The sequence below is a fragment of the Tinamus guttatus genome, unplaced genomic scaffold, assembly GCF_059628265.1.
Source record: "Tinamus guttatus ecotype Peru unplaced genomic scaffold, ASM5962826v1 Tinamus_guttatus_pri_ptg000368l, whole genome shotgun sequence".
Lineage (NCBI taxonomy): Eukaryota > Metazoa > Chordata > Aves > Tinamiformes > Tinamidae > Tinamus > Tinamus guttatus.
This window is the reverse complement of record NW_028288902.1, coordinates 98,329-122,794: the sequence shown is the minus strand read 5'-3', so window position 1 is coordinate 122,794 and position 24,466 is coordinate 98,329. Positions and strand designations below refer to the sequence as shown.

Sequence of the window (24,466 nt, the reverse complement as noted above, 5' to 3'; positions counted from 1 at the left end):
AGAGATGGGACAAGGGGATTTCAGCTGCTCGCCCGATAAATTTAAGGGCAAGTTAGAATGAGGCGCACTGTTGTGTTGCAGGGCACCCCCTTCGCAGAAGATACAGGACACCGGCCATCTTTGTTCCACTTGGTACGCGGAGAGGAAACCAGAGCCAGGTTTCAGCACAGAGCTGGCAACACCTTGGAGCAGAAGGAGGGACGTGGATCCTCCCCAGCCGCTGAGGTCGGTGTCGGAGCCGGCCCCTTTCACCCCTCCCTGCCCTGGCAGCAGCCACCTGCTCTTCCCTGCCCACGCGTGAGGTGTTGCAGTCCCTGCTGCCGCAAGGTAGCGCCGGGGACGCTGCCTGTGGCTCTGTGAGGAGACAGCGGCCGCCCTCGCACCTGGGCACCTCCAGACACGGCTCTGGCTCTTGAGCCGCTGGCGACACGCCAGCAGCGACCCCCGCCATTCCTCACCGCCCCGCGGCAGGACCCTTCCCGGCTCAGGGTGGCCGTCCCGGCCTCGGGACAGCGTGGGCTTCGCAGGGCCTCGCGGGGCAGCCCAGAGAGCCTCCCGGCCGGGCCGAGTACCCACACGCCCCACGGGGACGCGCTCCCGAGCGTGGCAGCAAGGTGCTCGTCAACGGGGGCCCCGGGCCCTCCTAAGCACCGCGCTCGCCGGCTGCACCGCACCACGGCTAATGCACACACACACAGGCAGGTTTTTCACCAGGTTCTTCATTTTATATATAATTTAAATTTTTATTTTAAAACTTCTTTGCGCATACACGTCTTCAGCATCTTCCTCTTTTTTTTTTCATTGCACTGAAAAGTTTCAAAAAACATAAAATATATCCCTTTACTAAACATTATTTGTTCTTAGGTTACAAAAAGATTAACATTTCACAGTCACAAAGCATAAGTACATTGGTCCAAAACATCTTCCTCCAGCAGGTCCTCCATTCTTCAGGACATACAAAACCTAAACAGTTGTACAGATCTCAAAATAAGATTACTTGTCCAGTGATGGAAAGAAAAAGGTGGCAGCTATATTAAAAAAAAATCTCAAACCAAAATAATGTACTTATGGAAGAACACCACCAGCAATAGCTTAAAAATGAAAAAAAAAAAAAAAGGGGGGAATGGAGGGGGACAAGAGCACCCTCCTTCAAGTACATCACAGGTAGAAATACAGCAGCACACTTACAGCATCGTTTGGTCACACTCTATATGGTACTACAACTTTACCTAAGACACATGGAGGAAAACTATTTACACACCCAGGATGTTAGGAAAAAAACAATTCTACACACTTTGCAATTCATGATTGATACAATAGTGTTGAAACTATTTGTACAGAAAATGCAAAATAAAAGCAAAACGGCGAGGCAAGAACACACACAGCAGTTTGGAGCATGTAGTGTCCTTAAAAACCCAGCAGAAGTTCAAAGCCAAAATCAGCCCAAATATCAAGTGCAGTTCTTCAAAAATATCTTGGAGGCACAAATTCTACCATACTTCAGACACCCCTGTGGTCACATGGATTTGACTTTAACATTGAAATCCACTGCTAATCCAGCACACTAAGACTATGTTTCCTTTAGGTTGTTAGTGCTGTTGCTTTTTAACATTTCTTTTATTAAAAACATTCTCTCTCCCACGTGAAGCTATTGAAAATGAGCCCTCTCAGACAATAGACTTTTGTGCTCAGAAAGGAACCCTCGCTGTGGTAGCTTAACAAAAGGTGGTTGAGTGCCCCACAAATTTCTGACTTCTTCATCTAATTAAGAACATTTTAGCCTGCAGCACAAGTGAAGATATCCGAAAGGGCCGCACTACCTTCTGCAGGAGCGTTCGGGGGAGCGCGGCTGAGGCTGCCTGCCCTGGGCTTGCCATGTGTCGCACGGGGCCGGGCACCAGGCACAGAGGTGCACGAGGCAGGTGACCAGCCGAGCTGCGCCCTAGACACGCGGGTTCCCTCCCTGCTACGGGCTGAGGAGCTGTGAGCTGCTGCCCTTGGAGGCCGGGCGGCTGCCAGCAGGCTCCGGCGCTGGTGCCAAGGCCACGTGGGACCGGGGTTCCTCGCTGTGAGCACAGGACAGCCCAGGGAACCCCACCAGCAAAACCACCGCACCACCAGCACCAGGCAGTAACCACGATGGTGCATTGGGGATAAGAAGTTTGGGCTTAGTGCCTACCTGGCTTGATTAGGCGACCTGTCTGTCCCCACCTCATCTTAGGAGCTTCACAGAGCCCTGCAGCAGTGGCAGGTTGGACATAGCCAGATCCACGCGCTGCTGAAGAACAGCGTGGGGCAACACGGCTCCAGCACATCCTCCCCTCCTCCCTCAGAGACTTGTGGTGCTGTGAATCCTTGAACAATCCAGCTTGGAAAGGGGAATGGAAACATTTATAGCTATCCTTGCTGCACATGCAGCACCTTCCCAATGAAGGACTCCTGTCCCCTACTCGCCGTGCTTCGAGGTCTGTCTGTATTTACACCGTGGCGGGCGGCTATGCAGCTCCTAATGGAAGCAGAAGCGCCGGTCCTGGGGCTGCATCAGGGACGCACCGGAGACGCAAGGGGGGCTAGCATGTGCAAGCACAACAGACTAGGAAGGAAGCAGAACAAAACACAGCACAGCATGTAACTTCAGCCCCCTGTATCTGGCTAGGAAGCTTCGTATTATTCTTGAATATTCTCAGAATATATTAATATAGGGGCTGCCTGGAGTTTATACAGGCTGAACAGCAACCCCATTCAGGCCCAGGGTGTTTTGTCAATCCTGCACTTAAGCCCTTTCCAGGGAAGGGCTTGTGGCTAACGCCACTTCACCCGAGCGCTGCAAGCCCAAGCAGCAGCCTGTGTGGCAGCAATATTGCACACAAAGGATGAATGTCCTGGAGGCTAATTAGGAAAGTCACTCGGTGCCCATGTGACTCTGCTCTGAGAGCCCACTTGGCTCCCACAGAGTTGTCCACTCTCCTAAAGCATCTCCGTGGAGTCGCATTTAAAAACACTACTGAATGAGGAGACCCATCTTCCTTTGCCTTGAAGTTTCAGTTTTATGTTAGGGTGAATGTTACACTGGAATTCATTTCCACCATGTTGTACTTGGTGTTTTTTTACAACAGCCGCAGGTGTGTTAACACGTGCCTCAAGAACGAAGATGGATGCATGGGCTCCGAAATGTGAGGCTGGCGCCTGCCGCTGGTAAGCACCCACACCAGCCTCCCTTCTGGCCACAGGACTCGGCAGGGACTGTCAACACGAGCACCTTCGTCCAAGAGGGTCTGATCACTAAGGATTGCACAACTGCATTTGCGAAGAGACAACAGGAGTTAACACAGACGATGAAAAGCAGTTTTACAAGTTTATTAGGCCAAAAAAAAAAAAAGTGCAAGAGAAAGGTCTCTTGCTCAAATTTCAAAACATACGAGGGGCCATGAGAAAAATGCTTTAGACTTCAAGCCTGCGGATCTGTTTTCACTGAGTTGCACACAGAAAGAGAGGTAAAGGGAAAGGTGGGGGGGTACACAAAGGTAAGGAAAGGAAAGACGAAGCGTGGTCATACAGAACCAGACATGCTACTGGATTACACAGAAGCTCCAGAGCACGAAATGGCCCTATCCTGCACGGACCTTCCTCACCCGCAGCCATCACAGCGCATGGGCAGCCTCTGGAAGCGTCTTCAGGCCCAAGTCATGCAGTTCGCTGCACGTTTGAGCTGCTACCCATTCTGCTCTGCCTCCCACCGGCTGCAACTCCTACCTGGCCTCCCATTTAGAAAAAAAAGAAATTCAAATTCCCTGTGGCTGCTGGACATGCACTCGGGACGCGTCGGAATAAAACATCTGGTCAGCCACAGTCACGACGTCGGGGAGCTGTTGCCTCTGTGAGACACCCACTCTGCAGCAGGGTCAGGGCCAGGGCTCGGGCTACCCATGAAGGGGGTACAAGTGGGGTCAGCAGCTCCAGGAGGACGAGGTCTGGGGGCAACTCCGCTTGAATCTGCTCCCTGGCCAATACACCTGTCTGTACACAAGAGCTCTCTGATTCCCCTCTTTAACTACTGCCCGTGAAGGGAAGAGCCACCTGCCTGATGACGTGTAAATCTGCTCAGCTGGTTTCCTCTCGGACTATTGCTTTTACTATGATAAAGCTTTACTCAGATTTTCTTTCCTTTGAATTGATTAAGCACTGCTAATAAAGAGCTGATGAGGTGAGCCAAGGGGGGGTTAGCTGTCACAGAGAGATTCTGAACCTGAACTTCAGTCTTCAATATCAAAAGGACAGAAAGTTTTAAGCTGTTACTTTCTGATCACAAGCCAAGCAGGCAGGGTACACTGAGTAACAGACGAGGCAAGGAAGAAGAGAAATGATTTTCTTAAATAAATCACTATCTGGGTATCCAAACTGATAACCAGAACAAAACATCACTTCAAGTAGTAACTCGACTGAAAACACACTCAGGAGCTCACAGAAATTTACTGAATCCCAGCTGATGCAAAGGTTCAGGGATCCTTTCAACAGGATAAAGCAGACAGAACCATTCAATGAATGAAAATCTCTGATCCCAAAGAACCGTGACTCCCAGGTAGACACCACACAGAGGAGCAGGACTTGCTCACTCTGTATAATCATGGTGTTCAGGCAACAGGGAATCCTGACAAATAGTTCCTGATCCCAGAAGAAATCTTGCAATACAAGACTGTGATCTGATCTCCTGGACAATTCTGCAGATGGCTGTTTTAGCTGTAGCAAAACAGACAAAGTTCCACTGAAAACAATTTCAGTTTTCCCACTGAAACATGTAGAATACAGGAGGTGTAGAGTCCCAGAACGCCACCGAAGAAGAAACAAGAGGGAGAAGTAGGGATTCAAGGGATTACACAAGTTTGAAATTGTCCATAGATAAGTCATGAAAGCAACTTTATAAAGAACAAAAACTTGGAGTATCTCATATATATGTGTGTGTGTGTGTATGTATATATATATAAATACATATATGTACTTTTCTAAATGAGATGTGGCCTGAGTTGCTGCTCTGAATATTTGAGGGTGGATTTCAGGAGTCTCCTTGGCTTCTGATACCCCTTTTTACTTTCACAACTAAAACAGCTCTTCCAAGCTACATGGTAAACTGAAAAAAATAGTAACTTCTGCTTCAGGTCTTCACCTGGCGGGACCACAGAATCCATAACGCACTAGCAGCATGTAAATCCCGTTCCTGTTAAGCACCAAAACCATTTCTACAGGGGAACTGTAATCATATGAGATATCTTAGTCATATACAGTATATGTGCGGAGCCCACCTTTCAGGCAGAAAAAATACCCCTCCAGCATTAGTTTAGATTAGGATAAATCGATTGGGAAAGTCCTGGCCAGGTTGTCACCAACACATTGTCTCTCACAGGCCCTTCCTGAAACGACGCCCTTCCTGTAGCCGCTCGCGAGGCTGCTTTCAGGACTGCTTGTTGCCGTGTATGAGAGGGATGACGTAGACAGAAATGTCGTCTCCGGAGCCCAGCCGGTCGTTGGAAATCCTCCAGCCGCGGTCCTTGAGCACGCCCCGGGCGCGCATCACCAGGTCCTGCGCTGCCAGCGTGTACCTAGGCGAGGGCAGAGCACCGTGAGGCCGCGCCGCCCCTGTCGCCTGCCGCCGCCTCAGCCGCGCGCCGGCCGCCTCGCAGCCACCGCCCCTCAGAGGTGCCGCTAGCGGCGACGCCTCAGCAAAGAGGGCTGCGAGGCCCTGCACCAGCCCGCCCAGCTTCCTGCGGGCGCCACTTCAGCAAAGGGCAGCTGGTCACAAGCTTTCAGCAGGCATTACAACTCGGCAAGTTAAGCTTTCTAGGAAAATAAAAATCTGAAAAAAATCCCCAAAACACAAACCACCACACAACCCGCCCCACCAGAGAACCCAAAATAAAACTGCTTGCTTTTGAATACAACACCTTCGTGGACCAAAACACCTCTTGAATGAAAATAAACATGGCTCTGCTCATTGCAGAGACAAACTACTCCCAAGGAAATGACTTGAGAACAACAGATAAAGCTAAAAGTCAAATGCAAACTGCATTTTAAACGAAGTAGGTATGTTGTCTGTTTGCCTTGAATGTAAGGATGATTTTTTAAATCTCTTATTCTGAAACTGGAAAATGAAATATAGCCAGATTAACAAAGTCCACAGTCTTTTCACATTTATGAGTTCAACGGAAATGTTGTGAATGTGAGTTGTCAAGTGCTTAATTTAATGAAATACTCACCAACAGTTTCACGATGCTTCAAAACTCCCACGATGTGGGGGGACTGAACGGCACCATGTTTACGAGAGTTATTTTCTGTCCTGAGATACAGCAGATGCTGCTGGAGAGTGGAAGGGCATCACAGTCACGGGCTGGCGCAGAGCGCACTCGGCCCTGAGTGGGGCTTTGCAAGCTGGGCTATTTCTATGTGAGGCCTTGTTCTAGAATCCTTCCGATCTTAATGCAGTATTGACCAAAAATGTCCTTCCTTATTGTTTTTTTCTGCGCCTACTATATCAGCTCAAATCTAGAAATTTCCTCATGAAAAGAACAACTTCATTATGGATAAATGACTCCTACCAAGCGTTTTTTCCCCATCAGTTCAACACCTTGAGTTCTTTTGAATTTGGTTGGGTGGAGGCAAGCCTTTCTATAACTTGCCAATTAAAAATTATTTTAACATTTAAAAGATTCACAAGGAAAAATATTGTGCCTACGTGTGCTTTATTTAAAACTTAAACATCAATCTCTACAGTGATGCAGGGCTCTACAAAGCCAAACACACATGCAAAAGGAAGGCAACGTCCCCTTGGTAACTAACAGAAGCCAAGAGGGACACATAGGCTCTGCATTTTGGAACCCTCTTTTCTAGGGGAGATTCTCTGGCCAGAAATGGTCTGTCCAGATCTGAATTAAGAAGAATGGAGAGTATAACTCCACTGACCAGAAGCAGAGAAGAAAAAGGGTTTATTGAGTAGCCGAGATTGTTCTAAACCCAGAAATTTTAATCAGAGAATGAAGTATTCAATGGTAATTTATTTCAAGAGAGACTTTTCACTCTCTGGGGATAACAGGAGAAAATAACAAATTGTTGTTATGTGCTATTTGTACAGTTTCGGTGCCCTAAACCAAACAACTCCTTTGAACCAGGAGCAAAAAGATTTATTCACTTTACTAGAAAGTTATCTTTACTGCAAATAAACCAACCAATATCTTACTACGTGTAAGCTTTGATGTTAAACCCTCATGATGCTCTACAAAAGCAACACACCCCTCCTCCCCATGGTACTGAGAAAGTGGGAAAATTTCTAGGCTGCATTAGTTTTGACACAAGATTTACTTATATTGATAAGAGAAGGGTCCAACAGGCAAAGCATGAACATGGACAAGCACTTGCACACCCTCTGCGTTGGTGTTTGATCCCACAGACCTTGAGGTGTAAGAGCAGGACATAACAAGCAACACTAACTGTCCTGTCCTAAAATACAGTATGAAATTTTATTTTCTAAGTGGGGAAGAACCTCCAAGCATAACTGCATACACACTTGCATCCTTCAGTATTCAAATCCCCAAATCAGATGCTGGGCTAAAGAACAGAAGGGTCCCGCAAAGCAGGCAAGAAACTAGAATATTTATTCACAGCATGTCTGATGTTGAGAGAATTTTGGCTAATAACATCTTTCCTTTTTTTTTTTTTTTTTTTTTTTTTTTTTCCCAAAGGATTTCTCAGCTATTGTCAGAATTTAAGAAAAGAAATCACCCATTATTCTTGGAGAAGAGAAAATTTCCCTTCCTCCTTTTTCCAATTAAGAACGGCTCCCCACATCTGAGGAGCGGAAAGGAGTAAGTATTGCCCTTCATAGTGCAAAGGCTTTGCTGCTTAGTGGTTGCAGAGGACAATGTTAAAAAAAGAAAAGTCTTTAATAAAACAGAAATTCCCTCATAGACAGAATGTGAAATACACAGGAAAAACAGCACATTGAAGCTACAGAAAAGGAACAGGTGAAGGCGGCAGCAGCAACGTAACATCCTCTCCAGGTGCAGAGCTGAACTGTTCCCATCCACCATCACCCAAAGCCCCTGGGTAGCTCTGCAGGGCTGGGTGAAGACAGACCTGACTTTGCTGTCTCGCGCCTGGAGCCCCGGCACAGGCTACACATGGCAGGATTCAACGTTTTAATGTGGGGTAACAAACCCTCCTAGTCCTGACAGGAAATAGCAATAGGACAGAGTCCCAGGAGCTTTCAGAGGCCTATAAGATCTTGTCCATCATACTATGAAATGACTCCTAATACAAAAAGGATTGCTCCCTCAAAGAGTTAATTACCTAACATAATAACTAATTACTCTGCAGCCTAAAATATCCAAAATCTCTCTCTCTCTCTCTCTTTTTTTAATATATAATACTGTCAGGGTATGAGGAGGTTGCTGTGTGAGACGGATCCATGGTCTGCTGCAACAGGTAAGTTCTCCAGAAGAACACATTACCAAACCCAAGGGGGAAGTCTCTTACCTTCTGTCAATTTTTCTACATCCCTAGAAATTCCACGTTTCCAGTGAATCATCTCTGCAGAGTATGTCACCACACCCATCATGGAAATTGACATTTTGTGGGATAACATTTCCTTTAAACGTATCACACTGCTAATATTGCAAATAGGATCTTTCTTGTCACCAGCTAGTGAAAGGAATGAACCCTGCTACACAACCTGAGCTGCTCTGCTGCTGTAAATTCATTAGTTATACCTCATTTGAACCACTGTGAAGCAATTACGTGAAGCAATTACGTAAAACCTCTCACACAGTACTTTAAACCCTTTAAACATTCTTTATAACAAAGCAGCAAGAGCAATTCCACAAAGGTAATTTTCATAAATATCATTGCAAACTGCACAAGAGACTGTTCTAATTACCTCTTGCAAGCTGGCATGAGAAATATCTTGCCAACACTATTTGTAAGTCTCTAAATGACCTGGCACAAAGTTACTCAAAAGAACAAATTAATTTCCAGCTCAGATGTCCATTCCTAGACCACGAGGTCAAACACTAATAAACGTGTTTGTTCTAGCTTATCCTTCATCAGCGCCAATTCTGGACCCAAGCTGGTACAAACAGGGACTAATCCCCCACAATTACTGGGGGATTAGGCAGTAAGACAGCACAAATAAATCTAAAGCAAACAAAACCTGTTCTTTAGTGTCTTAATTTTTTTGCCCATTGTAAAATATTCATAGAAATCACTTACCTAATGGGCCAAGCAGAACTCCCACCCTACTAAATTAGATGTGTGGGTTATCACCAACATTGGAATGACTCAACAGTCAAAACTCTTTTGATGGCTACTTGCTCCATATGGGCTATGGGAGAAGGGGTATGTGGCTATGGCTGTAACTAGATGGACACGCGCACCCCAATGGCATTAGCATGTAACAGGAAAGACAGATGGGAGGCAGTTGGGAACCTTTCCCAAGACATAGGTGAGAATGGAGACAGGGCAGAGATACTGGATTTCACCAGGTACCTCTGCAGTAAGAGATTCAGGGGAGCAGAAGTCAGAACAAAATCTATTCGGACCAAAATACTGAGTGTTTTCATGGGATATGGGAAAGTAGATGGTGTGGCTTATGGCCACCCTAATTTAATGGCCTACCGACATAGTATACGGCTGAGATGGACCTCACCAACCATGTCTGACTTCCTCCAAGAGAGGAGGCAGAGAAACTTCCAGATCTTGCTGAAGGAGAGATGGTCCCAGCTGTCAGTTACACCACATGTCCTCTGCAGTGCAGCGAGGTCGGGAAGGTCAAAAAATTGCAGTTCCAGCTTCACACTAACCCTCCATGGGGCACTTGAGCAAAATGTTTCTAAGTGTCAGGATAAGGAAATACTGCCTGCAGTTCACTTTGGAGTGGCTGTCACAGTGCCCTCCTCTGCTGTTACCTTCCTTGCTTGCTGATGGAGAACAGGGCTGACCCCAAGAAAACGGCCACTTACACACATTAAACACACAAGCACTTGGGGACTGGGTTCCCTCTCACCCTCAGGAGCTACCACGTAAACAAGTTACCACGTTAGGTTACCATGTAAACATGTGCAGCTCGAGCTCCCACACAGCCCTGTGTGCTTCACTCGGCTGCTGAGGTGCCCAGAGCTTGTTCCTAAGCTCTGCTTTCCCAGGCCAACTGGGGCTGCCCAAAAAGCTCCTTTCTCTGCTCCCAGCAAAGGAGGCAGGAGCCTGCGCTCAGGAGCAGCAGGCACATGGTTTTCCAAAGGGAAGTCCCTGGAGAAGGATGACACTATTTCCACTTCCACAGCCCTCCCTTTTACAAGCGAGGGCCTACTGATCTCCAGTGTAATACTTTAATTCACAGGGAACATGAAATACTGCAGCAGACAGGCTCATCTTCTCAACCAAGAAAGATACTGCTCTACTTAGTCCTCAGAGAACTTTCGTTCACTCAACACAAGAGGAAAACTCTCACCAAGTAAGAAGAACTAAAGAGAGAGGAATGATGATAATTACTTAGGATACAACTATGGAACAAAACAGAATAAAAAAAAATGAAATAGAAATAAACTTCCCATCTAATCTGTGCGTGAAATACCACCAGACCTTCTTCCATCTAATTTGTCACTCAATCTGTCCTGTTGCTGGTATGCACTAGGCACTCACTTACGAAGATGGGTTTACAGGTTGCAGCATGATCAGAAACATGTGGGAACCACACTGTGTAGTGCATATACACAGAGACATGCTGATAATAATCTAGAAAGAAAACAATCTTTAGTGTAAAATGACTATCCAGAGGAGAGTTAAGTGGAAACCAGTGGCTGCTGGAGAGAGAGACCTGCTGTCACGTTCTTTTAAAACTTCATCCTCCTACAGTTTCCATGTGACCTTGTAGAGCAAACAGAATAGATCCCATGCAGAGATGCTGTGACACTTACCTTTTCTTCTATCAGGTGGGCAATCCTGATAAAAAAACATAGCAATCCTTTGCTTTAGAGGCACCATCCAAGTTATAAAAACATCTTCTTCTAAGTGCTGGCTATTTAGTGAGTGTTTTTCTTTTCACAGTTCCTTCTACAAAAATACATTATCAAAAAGCACTCTCACTTTCATGGAGAGCTAGAAACGTAAAGGAAAAGTACAAACCTGTGGGGATCATCAGGGTCACAGTTTGGTAGAAAATTAGTGACAGCTTCTGCCACTTCTTCATTTAACAGCACATCCCAGAGCCCATCAGTAGCTAGGATGAGAACATCATCTGGCCCATGCTCATACTGCAGGAGGTCATAGACTCTCACCTGAAATCAAAACGCAAGAGGTATCCATGAAGGTGGGAACCACCTAACATGCTTGTGAAAAGTTGCTGAGTTTGGCTCCAAGTTCCAACTGGAAATAACTTTGCAATGACTTAACAGCCAGTATCTCATTTACTTTTCTAGACCTGATGCAGACCCTGTGCTTATGCGTTATGTCTGATCGAGTGAGTAGTTCCACAAAATGGGGAAGAATCGCTTACTCTGTCACTTATGTGTACCTGTAAGGATATCAGTGGGCAGGGACCAACTCAAGACCACAGAAATGACTTCTCTGCAAACCTGCCCTTAGACAACCTTCCCAGCCCACCACCAAATGAGGAGGCTACAGCCTGCACTAGAAAGGGACAGGCACGAAGGTGCTGGGAGGTCACTCAAGCCTCAAGATGAGCAAAGGTCATCATAAGCATTTTAAAATGAGCCCTGGTTTGGACAGAGTTCTTCCTCCAGCACACGCCATCTTTCAGCAGAGAAACCACTGGCTCCTTCAGTGCCCAAGTCAAGTGTTGAGCGCCGTGGGGAGTCCTCACTGGCATCCAACCATCAGTCTAATCTAATTATTAGGCGCTTGCACGTTTGCCACATTACAAGTGCAGTATGAAAGAAGTGGCAGGGCTGGAAGCTGAGCACCGTCTTAGCCTCCCCTCCTGGTGCTCCTTCCCCTCAGGAGCCACGGAGCGGGAAATGCACATTAAATGCCCGAACCTTTTAGTGTAATTATGATTTTATGGGACTGCAACCAGTACAGGAGAAACCATCACTGAGATCTTGCTGCTAATCCTCACTGTTCGCCCTTCACTCAAAAGCACAGGGTCATTTGTAAAACACAACCCTCACTTCATTACCTAAGGTGGTGGCTGAACAAGGACTTTGAAGAGGATTAAACTCAAGGCAAGATATTCTCCTCATTAAAGCATATTCTCCTCATTCAGGTTGAGTGGAAATGATATTCCAGAAATGATTTCCGTATGCAGTACAGATCTCATTTCAAGCCCATTCCAGGAGTTCTCATAGTCCCCATCTCGCAGAATTTAATTGAACCTAAAGCAGCCATTAGTTTCAACTTAGATATGACCAGGGCAAGCTGGCCAGCACAGCAATCAACAAGCACTGTGTGTTTTGTTCAGATCTCTTGGGAATGGGCAAATCTCTCAGAGAGCACCACTCTCCAGCCGCTCAAGTGGATACGCTCAAGTATCCACTTAGCAGTCCATGTCTCATATGAATAACCAAGCTTCTAACACTGGCAGGAGGAAAAACACATCTACCACAGCTTTCCCACTCACAGAAAGTGCTTATTAAACCAAGAAGCCTCTTTTTTTTTTTCAGTTTGTATGTGTGGGTAACCTGTGAACAATGTAATTATTTCCTAGAAGGAAAATCCTTGTCAGCCAGGTGCCTCCGGAAAGGTGTGCCCATGAGAAGGAATTATCAGGCATCTGGAGATGCGCAGGGAAGTGCAGTGGGATAAGCAGTAAGGGATGCTTGGCTGCTACCGAGGTTGAGGTGCTTTGGTACCTCAAAAGAGTGCCAAGGTTACAGAAAACAAGTGTGGGTCAACATCAGCCAAGATTGTGTAGGCAAGTAGCAGTCAACACGCAAGGCACGATACTTGCTGAGACGAAGCTTCGTCTCCATTGCGTGTTTTTTTTTTTTTTCAGTATAAAAACATTAGGGCAGCAGCCAAATCCGCACAATACTTAAGGGAAGATAAAATTCTTTCTTTCTTTCACCAGATTTCTAGAATACAACTGCAGGTGTCTCCTGCTGACACAGATGGGTTGATTTAGAGCTGGTCAGTCTATTACAAGCTCTGCCCAGGTGCAGAAACAAGCCCGTTTCCACCTTCACTTCCCAGCTGGCAGCTTTGCTCTGATTCTCACTTCTCATGGAAGGCGGCCGGTGACTCCAGCGCAGCAGAGCGTGGGAGAGCGGCGCTGCGGAGACGCGCAGGCTGCCCAGGACGTGCAACAGACGCCCAGACCCGCAAGTCTCACCGCACCCACGCCACACTCCCAAACACGCCGTAACATCCTAGAGCCTACTCAACACCTCGTGCACACCAAACGCAGAGGATTGTGCTAGGCCACCATTTTGGAAAGCAGAGAAGAGATCCCGAGATCCTCGGAGTTCCTCAGCACTGTGTAAATTTTGTGTGGCTGAAAGCAGCTCACGGCCTCCCCTGTGCAGGACGTGCTCAAGTTCCACGGCCAGCCTTCCCAGCTATCGCTCTTCCCCTCAGGTGTACTTCAGGAAATGAAGCCACAGGGGGGCTTGAACAACGTTCTCTCCGTGACACAGTTGGCCCAAGCCCACCCGCACCACCAAGTGAAATGCGGCCCCACTAATGCAGAGAAGGGCTGGCCCTTAGGGGTTGCCTTAACTTGTGATGCACCCCTGACAAATCTCCTAGCAGATCCTTTGGGAATCCTGAACACGCCCCCATGGCTCATTCCTTTGGCAGCCACACATCAGTCCCGACGGTGCTGCATGGAGTTTGCGTCCTTGGCCTCCAGCTCCTTGGACTGTGAGTGCTCTCTGTGAGACTTGCCAGCAGTGCCCCTGAGCTTTCCAGCCCCTCTTTTACTGCCATGACAAGGGTTTTCCCTCTTTAACTTTTCTCTGGAGCATCAGGACATCCCTCGACAGCTCCTAGCCCGCTCACCACACGTGAACCGCCGTCTTGCTTGACGTGCAACAGCTGTCATGTTATCCAGCTAAATGGGACTCTAATACCTAGCAAACATAAAAAGCCGACCATAGGGAAGCAGCATCGCTTGGGCAGCACGAACACCCGTGACCACAACAGTTGGGCTGAACTAAATTTTACGCTGCCTGGCACTTACAGAGCTCCGCAGAGGTTAACAGTGGGTCCACCCCACTGCAGCCCACAGTGACACCCGGTCTCTCTCTGACCACGCACGCTGCAGTCTGTCGCACAGCACACCTTCAGTGCAGATATTTGTTTCTAATACCGCTCACCTACAAACATTCGGGAGTGCAGAGAGGAACACTCTGGCCAAGCAAAACAATGAGGGAGTGGGTCAGGTTTGTATTTACATTTCAAATGGGTCCCCCCCACCCAACAAAACCTGCTGTTGGCTCGGGAAAAGGACCCTGCAAGCTCTGTGGAGGTGCTGGGGCCTCTTTGCCAGTTGTGGTTTCAGGAGGCCACCAACGTGAGTTCCTGTGACTTGAGAAATGCCGTGAGGCCATCAGGCATCCGAGGTGCTCCCGAAGAGCTCGTCACGGGGGCACTGAAGCCAAATCACCCTCCCCAGCAACATTCCGCATTCGGCCGCCTGCACTGTGCATCAGCCCAGCTACTGCCATAAATTAAAGCCTTTCTTAATTGTATTGGCCCTTTTTATGTGCAGCGTTATCCGATGCAGCTTCCCGGGCAAACGAGGAGATCTTTCAATACCACCCTCCAAGTAATTTATATGTAAATAATAAAAAGCGGGTCCCAACACTGCTCTCTGCAGCACTCACCAATTAATCTCCTTTTAGCTTTTTACTGCCACCCTTTGTTTCCTGCCCTTTAGCCAATTTCCAGCAGACTGTGCCAACTTTCCACTTACCCTATGGTTTCATATCTCTCATATTAATAACCTGTGATGCAGAACAGTTTCTCAGATGTTTTCTGAGAAATCAAAGTGCTCCTGCAAGACCGTCTACTACATTTTTTTAAATTCTCTGAGAGACATAATCCTGAAGGGGCTCAAGCTAGTAAAGCGTGATGTTTGCTTCCTGAAACCACCTTGAGTCCCTCTGAGCAAACAGTGCTTCTTGAAGTGTTTGCCTTGCTTGTTCCTTCAGAAACCGTAACTCCTACAGATTTCTCCAGAAGGCAGATGTGAATCTAAAATGTTTTCCTTTGACATATTTGTGAAGTTGTCAGAAAGATTCCACTAACACACACTGAAAGGGGAAGAATTCTCCGCGGTTGCTTTATCATCGTCGACTCTGATGACCGACTTTGTGTTTATCACTGGCAAAGGCCAAATTCTGCTGTCAGAGCCACACTTCTCCCACCAAATGGCTGAATTGCTGTTTGAAAAATTTCAAGATGAAATTTTGCTTTTCATATGCAACAAGAAGGCCCTTGCTGAGTTTTAAAAGGCAGAATTTCCTGCTGAAAGCTTTCAAATGAACTGTTCCATTATGAAAAATAAATATTTAATTCCATGCCAGAGAGCCTCAGCCATGGCTTTGCCTGCTTTGCGCTATTCCAGTTCATTATAAAAGGCTCAATTCTCTAGAGCTCACCAACCTGCAAAAGTCCTCCAAATTTGGTCTCGTAACAGCTGAGCCACTGAATCCTGATTACATTTGTCAGTCTTGGCTACATGACTTCTCCTCCCATAGCCTGGCACCCTGTCAAAGTACAATTTTATACCGTTCTCAGATTACTTCTATCCCTCTTTGTGGATGTAGCCACAGAGATGCTAACCTCCCCTTCAGACACATTTTGATGGGCACTGTATGCCAGATTTTTGTTGTGCTGGAAGCGAAATATTCCGAAAACCCACCAGATCGCCTAACCTGGGGAAGGACACTGTAATTACGGCACAGAAGTGGGAGCCAGGGGACTTGGATTTGCTCTCTGTCACGACTTGCTGTTCAGCCCAATTTCCTGCGCCTCCCCTTTCCCAGGTCTGGAAACCAGACATTGCGCTTCCTTGTGCTTTATATAAACAATCCAAAATCCAGTGCTAGAGAAGGGCCAAATATGACGGCTGCTTGACACGGCTGCATTTGCTTCCAAGCTTTCCAGATGGCAGGATAAAGACATCGCTCCTTCCTCCGGGTTTGTGTGCAAGGTGCACTGTCCACATGGGGACAGAGCATGGGAGAGAAGAAGAACATCGGAGAAAAAGCACTGGGATCTCTCTGGGAGGAGAGGCAGAGGTGGTTAAGAAAGGGGGATGCCACGGCAGGCAAGTTGGAGCATTATGTTACTGCCTGATAAAATTCAGGTTTGTTTTAGCCAAGGTCTCTAAGCAGAGGTGGCTGCTCCTCTGTCTTTCCTGCTCCTGCTGTATTACCTTTCTGCTAGATTTAGCTGTGAAAGGAATATGGAAACAAAGCCATTTTTTTTGTTTCCCTTTTATGAAGCAGTTAAGAGATCCTGCAACGTGGATAGCATATGAACTGAACGTCACACTCCAGGATTTGAACACAGGCACACAAATCAGGAAAGCCCACGAGAACCTTTGGTTTCTACACGAGACAAATCCTGTAGCAGCAATTGGCAGGGATGATACTACTGAGATACTGTGCAGCAGCTATTAACCACCCCAGAAACATGGGGTCTCAGCGTGCCAGAAAGAAAAATAAATGGGCAGAACTGCATCATTACACAGGCACTAGGCAAATCCATCACGGTGATGAGGGCAGAGCTGCTGATTGCCTGGCTGAGGAGGACAGCAGCAGGTCCCAAGTGAGGGATACCATACAATTAAAGTGGGGAGAGTGAAGCTACCAGATTGACAGCAAGGAAAAGTGAAGGGAAAGGCTGTGTCTGGATCACCTCCATCTCTTTGGGGCCAGAATCTCTCGGCACCTCCTCCCTCTCCTTTTCTTTCAAGTAAAGTCTCACAGATGTCCCAGCAAGGTCGGTTTAGTCATTTGGCGTCTTCCCGGTCGTGTTACATCATTTGTGTATTTGCATTCTCACACTGCGTTCAACAAGCAAGCAAACTCAAGGCCACATCCCATGGTTAAAACACGGTTCAAGCGTGGTTAAAACACGCACCAAAAAGCCACTTAGCAGTGAAACTCGCAGTATCTGGCGCGTGGCAGCAAAGTATGACTGGAAGGAGTTTTGTCTTTTTGTGCTCTCAAAGGCTTAGTATTTTATGGAAAATGTGTGCAATCTCTTCCTTAATGTAGGATCAGGAATGTAATTAGGGAGAAGAGTAAAAGAAAAAAAAAAGTAAGGTTTGCATGTTTCTTCTTGATAAACAAGTGTGCTCAAACCTCTCTAACAAACCTTTATATCCTGGGCCTCTCCTGATGGATAGCTCTCTTTCTCTTATGAAATGCTTCGGTTCCTTGCAAAGTCTTTGGTGTTCAAACACTGAATATGTTTGGAGCAAGACAAGTCACAATGATGGAGGGATTTAAAACGACAGCTCCCAAACAGCTGAGTAGCAGGGTCACTACCACAAACATAAATACTGTGCCATCCTCCCTTTATGTTATCCTTTGGGAATCCATACTGCTATTTCTGCCATTATTTGCATATTACATAAAATCATCGCGCAGATTTACAAACTGGGTCTGGAAGCTGGAAGCAGCAAGCTCTCTTCCAACGTGCTCTTGGGTTTTCCTAGCTAGCAGCTGATCTGATGCCCTCTGGCTAGGGCAGGTTCACACCACCATGAAAGACACCCAACATGACAGCATCTAGTTCTCCTCCCTTACTTGAGGTTCACGTTAGCTTCTGTGAAGACCGCGGGACCCAGGCCTAAAAGCAAATGGGAGCACGTGGAGGTGAGGAGAGAGCAGCCTGGAGCATGCTGGATGTGGCTGCAGGGTAACTGGACACCAGTGGAAAAGAGGTATCCGGTATCGAGCAGCCTGAGGAACTTGCACCATGAAGTGCAGGGAGTGAACAGGAATCACTGCCCTGACAGGGACGGGGAGAAACTGCAAGTAGGGCACATGACTAGGCAATTTATAACATTCCTGCTCCCACTTGTATTAATAACTTTCAGCTTCTGTGTTACAGAAACCTTTGGGAAGGGCAGCAGGTTTCCTGAATCAGGCCAGAATAGGAATGCAGTTGCATTTAGGATGAAGGAAAAAGGAAAGTTAATGTATTTTTTTTTCCACTCCCACAAGGAGATAGCTGAAGCTGGACTGTTTTACCTCAGGAGATGAGGACAGGAAAGGTTTGATGTAGATATTGGAGTCATGCACCTTCAGGTCATGGTCTCCCAGTCCTCGGGTCACCCCAATTGTTGCCATGACCCGAGCCTGGAAACAGAGAAAAACAATGGGATCAAACATGGTTCCGTGCACTATGCCAACAGGAAAAGAGAAAGAACAACCCCATTCTGTAATTACTATCATTGAGGATAAATTACCTTTCTTTTCTCCCACAAACTCTGGAGTTAACATATTATAAGCTTTGCGTTTGTCCACACCCCAGAGTGTCCCCGCACCACTTACTTAGACTGCAACCCTCCTAAAAGGCCAAAAAGGCCTAATCCAGCCCCCTGGCTGTCCCATGCCAGCACATTATGCTATCAGTATGAAATAAATAGGTTTTACAAAAAAAGAAAAGAAAAGAGAAGCTTTATTAGATAATTAAGGAGCACACAGAGGAGGGTGCCACTGCATCAGTGGATCTCACACAGAGCAGGAACTACGTGGAACTGATAAAAGGCAGATCTGCTATGACCCCAGCTCCACCATTCCCTTTCTGAGTGTCTTTCTCTGCAGCACTAGCAGTTTCCCCAGAGGTACCAGGCTCTTCCTCACTGACAGCCCTCCTAAGCGCCACCAGGCAGACTGCCTCGTGGGGACTCCAAATCTCTGCCCTTTGAGTGCAGCTGCAGCAGCTTCTAACCAGGACAGCTCACTGCACCAAGAGCAGGGAGTGACTGACCCAAAATTATAGTGCCTGCTAAATCTTAGCCCCATGAGGCAAGAAGAAAGTAAATTAAAAAGATGTCCATAAAGCATTTTGGAAATAACTATAGACCTTACCAAATTTAGAGATAAGCTGCAGGTTTGAACGTTCAAAACTTAGACCAGTTTTGAAAAGCGCGTGTTTCTGCATTAATATAAGACCCTAATGCAGCAGGGGATCACAATTTAGAAACACAGCAAGCACAGCAGCATGCGCAAACTGACACCGCCGTGTCCTTATATTGATCCTACTGCTGCATCCAGCTAAGCCTGCTGGGATCAGCACTAATAATCTCCCCTTCTTAATCATGGAACTGGAGACAAAGTGCACCCGAATGCAATGGTTCTTTTTTCTCTTTTAAGAAAAGCTATCAACAGTCACATCAAAAGATTCAACAGCAAGTTCATGCACCCTAGCTGAAGAAGATATGCTTGAGGGTATTATACTTCCCAAATCCCACCCTGATCCTGCTCCTTCCTAAATTAGTGGGTTTTTTTTTTCTTTTTTTTTTTAATCTCAGATCTCTGTGATGAAGTGTTATTAGATACCTTCCTGCTTTGCTCAGCAAACACAAGCGTACATTCATCCAGCCTTAGTTATATTTTATAATCAAACTAGGAACATCTTAGATCACTTATTTAAGGTGGTCCCATTGTACTCTAACCCTCTACAGTGAAACCAAACCAAAGGCAGCCTGAACAGTGAACGACTACATTGACCACAGAACTGCTTTTTAATGTCTCGAGCTTCTCTCCTCCCCCACCTACTCCAGACATGAGACTGATTCACGACAGACACAAGATATTCTTTCAAGCTGTCAAAATGATAAAATAAAGAGATACTGAGTGGAAAACACTGGACGGCCACAGGCTAAACAGAGTGGTAAACAGCTCAGAAATCTTCCTTGCTTTGGTCTGCAGAAAGCAAACGTGCCCACCTTCTTGCCTTCTCCATATATAAGAGGAAACTTCAAGTCGTCTTCCTCAATGGTTTTGTATGCCCTGTGGGAGGAATAAACAACACTTTCAAAGCTTGCACTCAATTACTGACCCAGTGCCCTGAAACAAGTGCATTTTTTTTATAATTGTTATTTTTCCTAAGGACTCTGCTGTTGAACCAAGACATCAGTTCCTTCGTCTGCAGAAATTTTCCCTAAAGATTTGTGCCATTTGACCAAAAGGAAAAGTGAACATCAAGAAGTATCCAACACACCAAGCTGCTCTGATTTCTTATAACAAAAAAGAGGTGAATCGGAATAGCATCCTAACAGGGGAGATACTGTTGGCTATGGCAGCAGCTCTACCATAATACAGCACTATAACCCCCCTCCCAGTGACTAAATTCGCGTTGTTAATCCGCAGTGGGGAAGGACAACGGGGTGCGAGTGCAGCCCAAGCGCGCAGCCGCTCTCACCTCTCCGACCCAACGCCAGCCCCATGCGGTGCAGAGCTGCAGCAGGGCAGTCAGGGCCCATCTGACCTCCACTGCCACATTCAAGGTCGCCAGGGATTTTGCATTTCGCAGCAGCTTTCCAGTGGCTGTGACAGCAGAAGCAAGTGCTCGTGCTCCGATTCCACTTAGCGCGTGCCTGTGCACGCTGCCTTTTACTCACCCAGCTGCTGACACTGATGGGGTGAGAGGGGAGCAATTTTGCCAGCAAGGGGGGAAATAAATAGACGCCTGTCACTTTCACAGATGCAAAGACCTTTGGTTTGGTGCAGCATGTGCTGGGACCCACAGGCTGGGGACTCCCAGGACTGGAGGACATCACCCAGAGCCAGGCTGAGCTCCTGGGAACAGCACTCGGTTGGGTTTGAACAACGTTGACATAAACCAGCAGGAAATTAAAAATTAAGGGTGAAATCCTATATTGTAATTGAACTTCTCCCCCCTGCTGCTTCTCTGAAATACAGCGTAGGCCTGGGATCAATAAGGGTGTTGTTTTACATGGCTATATAGGCTGCATCCTCTAGGCACCACACGGCGAGCCCCAGGCTTGGGGACAGTGCACAGATGGCAAATTTAAGTGCCGCCTTTACACTTTCCAGGGATCACAGGTATGGTCCACATCAGTGGCTGGGGGTGGGAGAGGGAAGGAAATAACCCAAATCCCAAAAGCAACAGCAGTGAGGGACTCCACACCTCCTCCGCAAAGCATTGAATGCGTGAATCCCCAAAGAGGAACCGGGGCAGGTTTCCAAAGAAGCAACGGATGCTTCTCAGGAGACCACAGTCAAGAAAATTTACACATTTTCTACATAGATTTCACAGATTTGGCAAATATGTTTTGGAGATCTCTACAAGAGACAAGAAGGAGAAGGCACTTAAATGGCATTTTTATAGCAGGGGAAGGGCCAAACGAGTCAGTTTTAACAGAAAAAAAAGGAGAGGAGAGGAGAGGAGAGAGAGGAGAGGAGAGGAGAGAGAGGAGAGGAGAGGAGAGGAGAGGAGAGGAGAGGAGAGGAGGAGAGGAGAGGAGAGGAGAGGAGAGGAGAGGAGAGGAGAGGAGAGGAGAAAAGGCACAGATCATTACACATAGCCAGCAAAATAAAACTTCCCCAATGTTTAAACCCTAAAATCACATTTTGTTGGGAAGGGTGAGTCACTCGGGGTTTTGCCCTTGCTCCTTCCTTTATTTCCAGCACAGAACAGCGACTGTCTCTGCCCCACTCACCGACTTGGATATCCTCGCTGGAACACGGCCCCGTTTTGCACAGCTCCATTATTTTTACCATGGCTCCACCCCACCCCAGCTAGGGTGTCCCAGAGCTCCCAGCTGGCCCTGCGGCGCAGGAGCCTCGTGAACCCCCCAGCAGCCTGGGCAGTTCCCATCCCTTCACACCGAGCCAGTCGCACTCGGACTCCAGGAAGGATGATGTCAGTCGAGTCCATGTAGGGCACCAGAGTCAAATGACTAATCCAACCACCAAGCCAAGAAGACAACAATTCCTACAGGATTTTCAGGCTGCTATACATATTTGTTACAAACAGCTAACATGACTAAGGTAGCGTGGCTAAATATTTGCAAAAGCCACTTTAAAGAAATAGATTAGGCCATGCTTTAGCCACGGATTAGATTAGCTGCAAGATAATTAAAATACTTGAGAGATCAAGACTCAGGTTTTACACTGTTCTGTAAGTAGCCAGAAACGGGGATTTAGTTTTCTTCCCTCCTCACCTTTTCATATAGAGCACCCTCACACTGACTGTGAGGAAGTGGGGGAAAACATGGGCCTCTTTGGCTAGCTGCCCTTTCTGAGAATGGTCCCCACAGCTGCATCTCAGCATCTCCCATGGGGCCACCCAGGGGCCATCTTCCACGCGGCCATCCAACTGTGACACCCGGGCGCAGGGACACTGCGAGAGGCCATGCTGCAGGAGACGAAGCTAACTTGTTTCTTCAGGAGTCCGGCGCGGGCAGCTGGCCAGCTTGGGCCTCCTCGAGCTACGTGATTACGTGAGCAAGGCCCGGGGGCTACAGTGATTTGTTTTGTAGCTGCTCCATGAATTGTCTCTTGGGCTCAGAACTTGGGTGTCAAGACTCATCTCAAACATACTTTGCTGGTGTTGTTGTTGTTGGCATTGCTATTGCCCAAAAAGAAATATCCAGCCGCTGAGAAACAATGCTTACAACTCCAACTGCAGCAGTGGAAACGGCACAGATGCACTGAAGAGCAACTTGAGACCCTCTAGAAAAGCACCTAGGTCCTACGTTACTAGTAAAACGGAATTAATAATATATGAGTGTGTGGTTTCCTGCAGGAGAATGATGGAGGACAGCTTTTCAGCTAGCAGCTCAACTGCACTGGGGAGAAGGAAGGAAGGAAGCTATGAAGTCTCTTTTGATTTATGCTGTGCAAAACCTCCTGTACTCCGTGTGTGTGTTTATTTCACAACCTCCTGGACTATTTCGCTTGACTTTAAGTAATAAAATTGCATTTATACCTTCCTGTGCTGTTTGGAGAGACAATGTACTATATATAAAGATATAACATAGCAATAGGTATATCAAACATAGACATATGGAGAACCTGAGGGTGTTTTTTGTTGCTTTTTCTAAATGCCAACCCGGCCTTATTCAGACACCCGTGTCATTCAGCCTAGCTCTCTCTTGCAACAAACACAGACACAGGGCTGCAATCCTCCACCCTTCTCTAACTCACCAGCATCCCTGAAGAACTCAGTGGCCACCAGGACGTGCCAAGAAAAGTCATAAGAAGGCTACGCTGCTGCTTGCTGCTCTCAAAGAGCCTAAAACCTGTCAGTGTTTCTGCCACGTAAACCTCTATTCTTCCCAAACGGAAAAATTGAGGGGAAGGAGAAACAGTTTGAGAGGGATGGGAACAGAGAAGGCAAGCTTGTGCCCAGCAAGATCTAGCTGCATTTTTTTTTTCATTTAAGTTCATTGCTTCCTTTCATTTAAAAAGATTTTTGAACGGCTACTGCTGTCCAAAAATGCTGAACTAGGGCTTGACACATGTACCACCCACAAAGTTACATTTGGACTCAGGACCAACATTTCGGAAAACTGGGCCAAATCGCACCAGGAGCCAAAAGAGATGTCAAAACGAAAGAACTAGGACTGAGATGATGTTACTCATATGGTAATTGGAATCTGTTCTAAATACACAGCAAAAAATACACATATATATAACAGGAAGCTACTAAATGCACACGGTAATCTATGGAACGAACATCCTATGGCACCCACAGTCACTAGCAATGCTTAATGAAACGTCCTTTAAATAAAAAATTGCCAAAGTTACCTGCAATTTTCTGGTTGCTGAACTTGAAAAGTTGGTCAGCTCCCAAACACAGATTTCACAGCCAAAATCCTAAATAATCTCCCATATATGGTAAGCACTCTCCTGCCATATAATTTGTTCTTAAAACTGTCCATACTAAAGAACATGCGAATTCATGCAAGAGTAGAAGCTGTTGTAGAAAACAATTGCAAATCCAAACATTACATTGAGTTTGTTTACAGCAATGATGCAAGTTTGCTGTTAATGAAAGGTATTGCACTGGCACTGACAACAACAGATGGTAGCAAAAACACAACCTATCCTGTCCTGAAAGACTCGGTGTGTGACCGACCGGGGAATCCAGCCTGGTGCCCGCTGCCTTTCCGCAGCACTTGGCTTTGGAAAGTTTGTCCATATTTCACATCTCTGCTAGTGACACCTGACAGGGAACTGAGAATTACACCTGAATTACAACAGAAGTGTCAGAGGGCTTTAGCTCGAAGCACAACCTGCTTGAAGCACAGAGAAAAAAGCACTACAGCTTCAGAAATGTCCAGCTTATACTGAATAGAAGGGTGAAGGCAACCTTTGAGACAGCTTAGTGGACAGGGATTTTTTATTTCTAGCACTGCTTTGTTACTAACCCTGTAAAAGTACCCAACAAGTCAGCCTCTAACCCTCTACTCAACACATCTTGGTCCTACTAGTAGAAGAATGGATTTTAACTCTTGAACAACACAAAACTTGCT

At 46.7% G+C, this 24,466-nt stretch overlaps 1 protein-coding gene across 1 annotated transcript in view; it reads right to left on the bottom strand.

Annotated features, from left to right (window-relative positions):
- Positions 1 to 4,694: 4,694 nt before the first annotated feature.
- Positions 4,695 to 24,466, bottom strand: part of PPM1H (protein phosphatase, Mg2+/Mn2+ dependent 1H) — a 105,040-nt gene continuing 85,268 nt past the window's right edge. Inside the window, exons 7-10 of the mRNA XM_088530366.1 lie at positions 19,910 to 19,973; positions 18,207 to 18,314; positions 11,164 to 11,315; positions 4,695 to 5,594 (exon numbers count right to left, since the gene is read on the bottom strand). Of these exons, the coding sequence (XP_088386492.1) occupies positions 5,447 to 5,594; positions 11,164 to 11,315; positions 18,207 to 18,314; positions 19,910 to 19,973 (472 nt within the window). The 3' untranslated portion in view covers positions 4,695 to 5,446. The remainder of the gene's footprint in view (positions 5,595 to 11,163; positions 11,316 to 18,206; positions 18,315 to 19,909; positions 19,974 to 24,466) is intronic.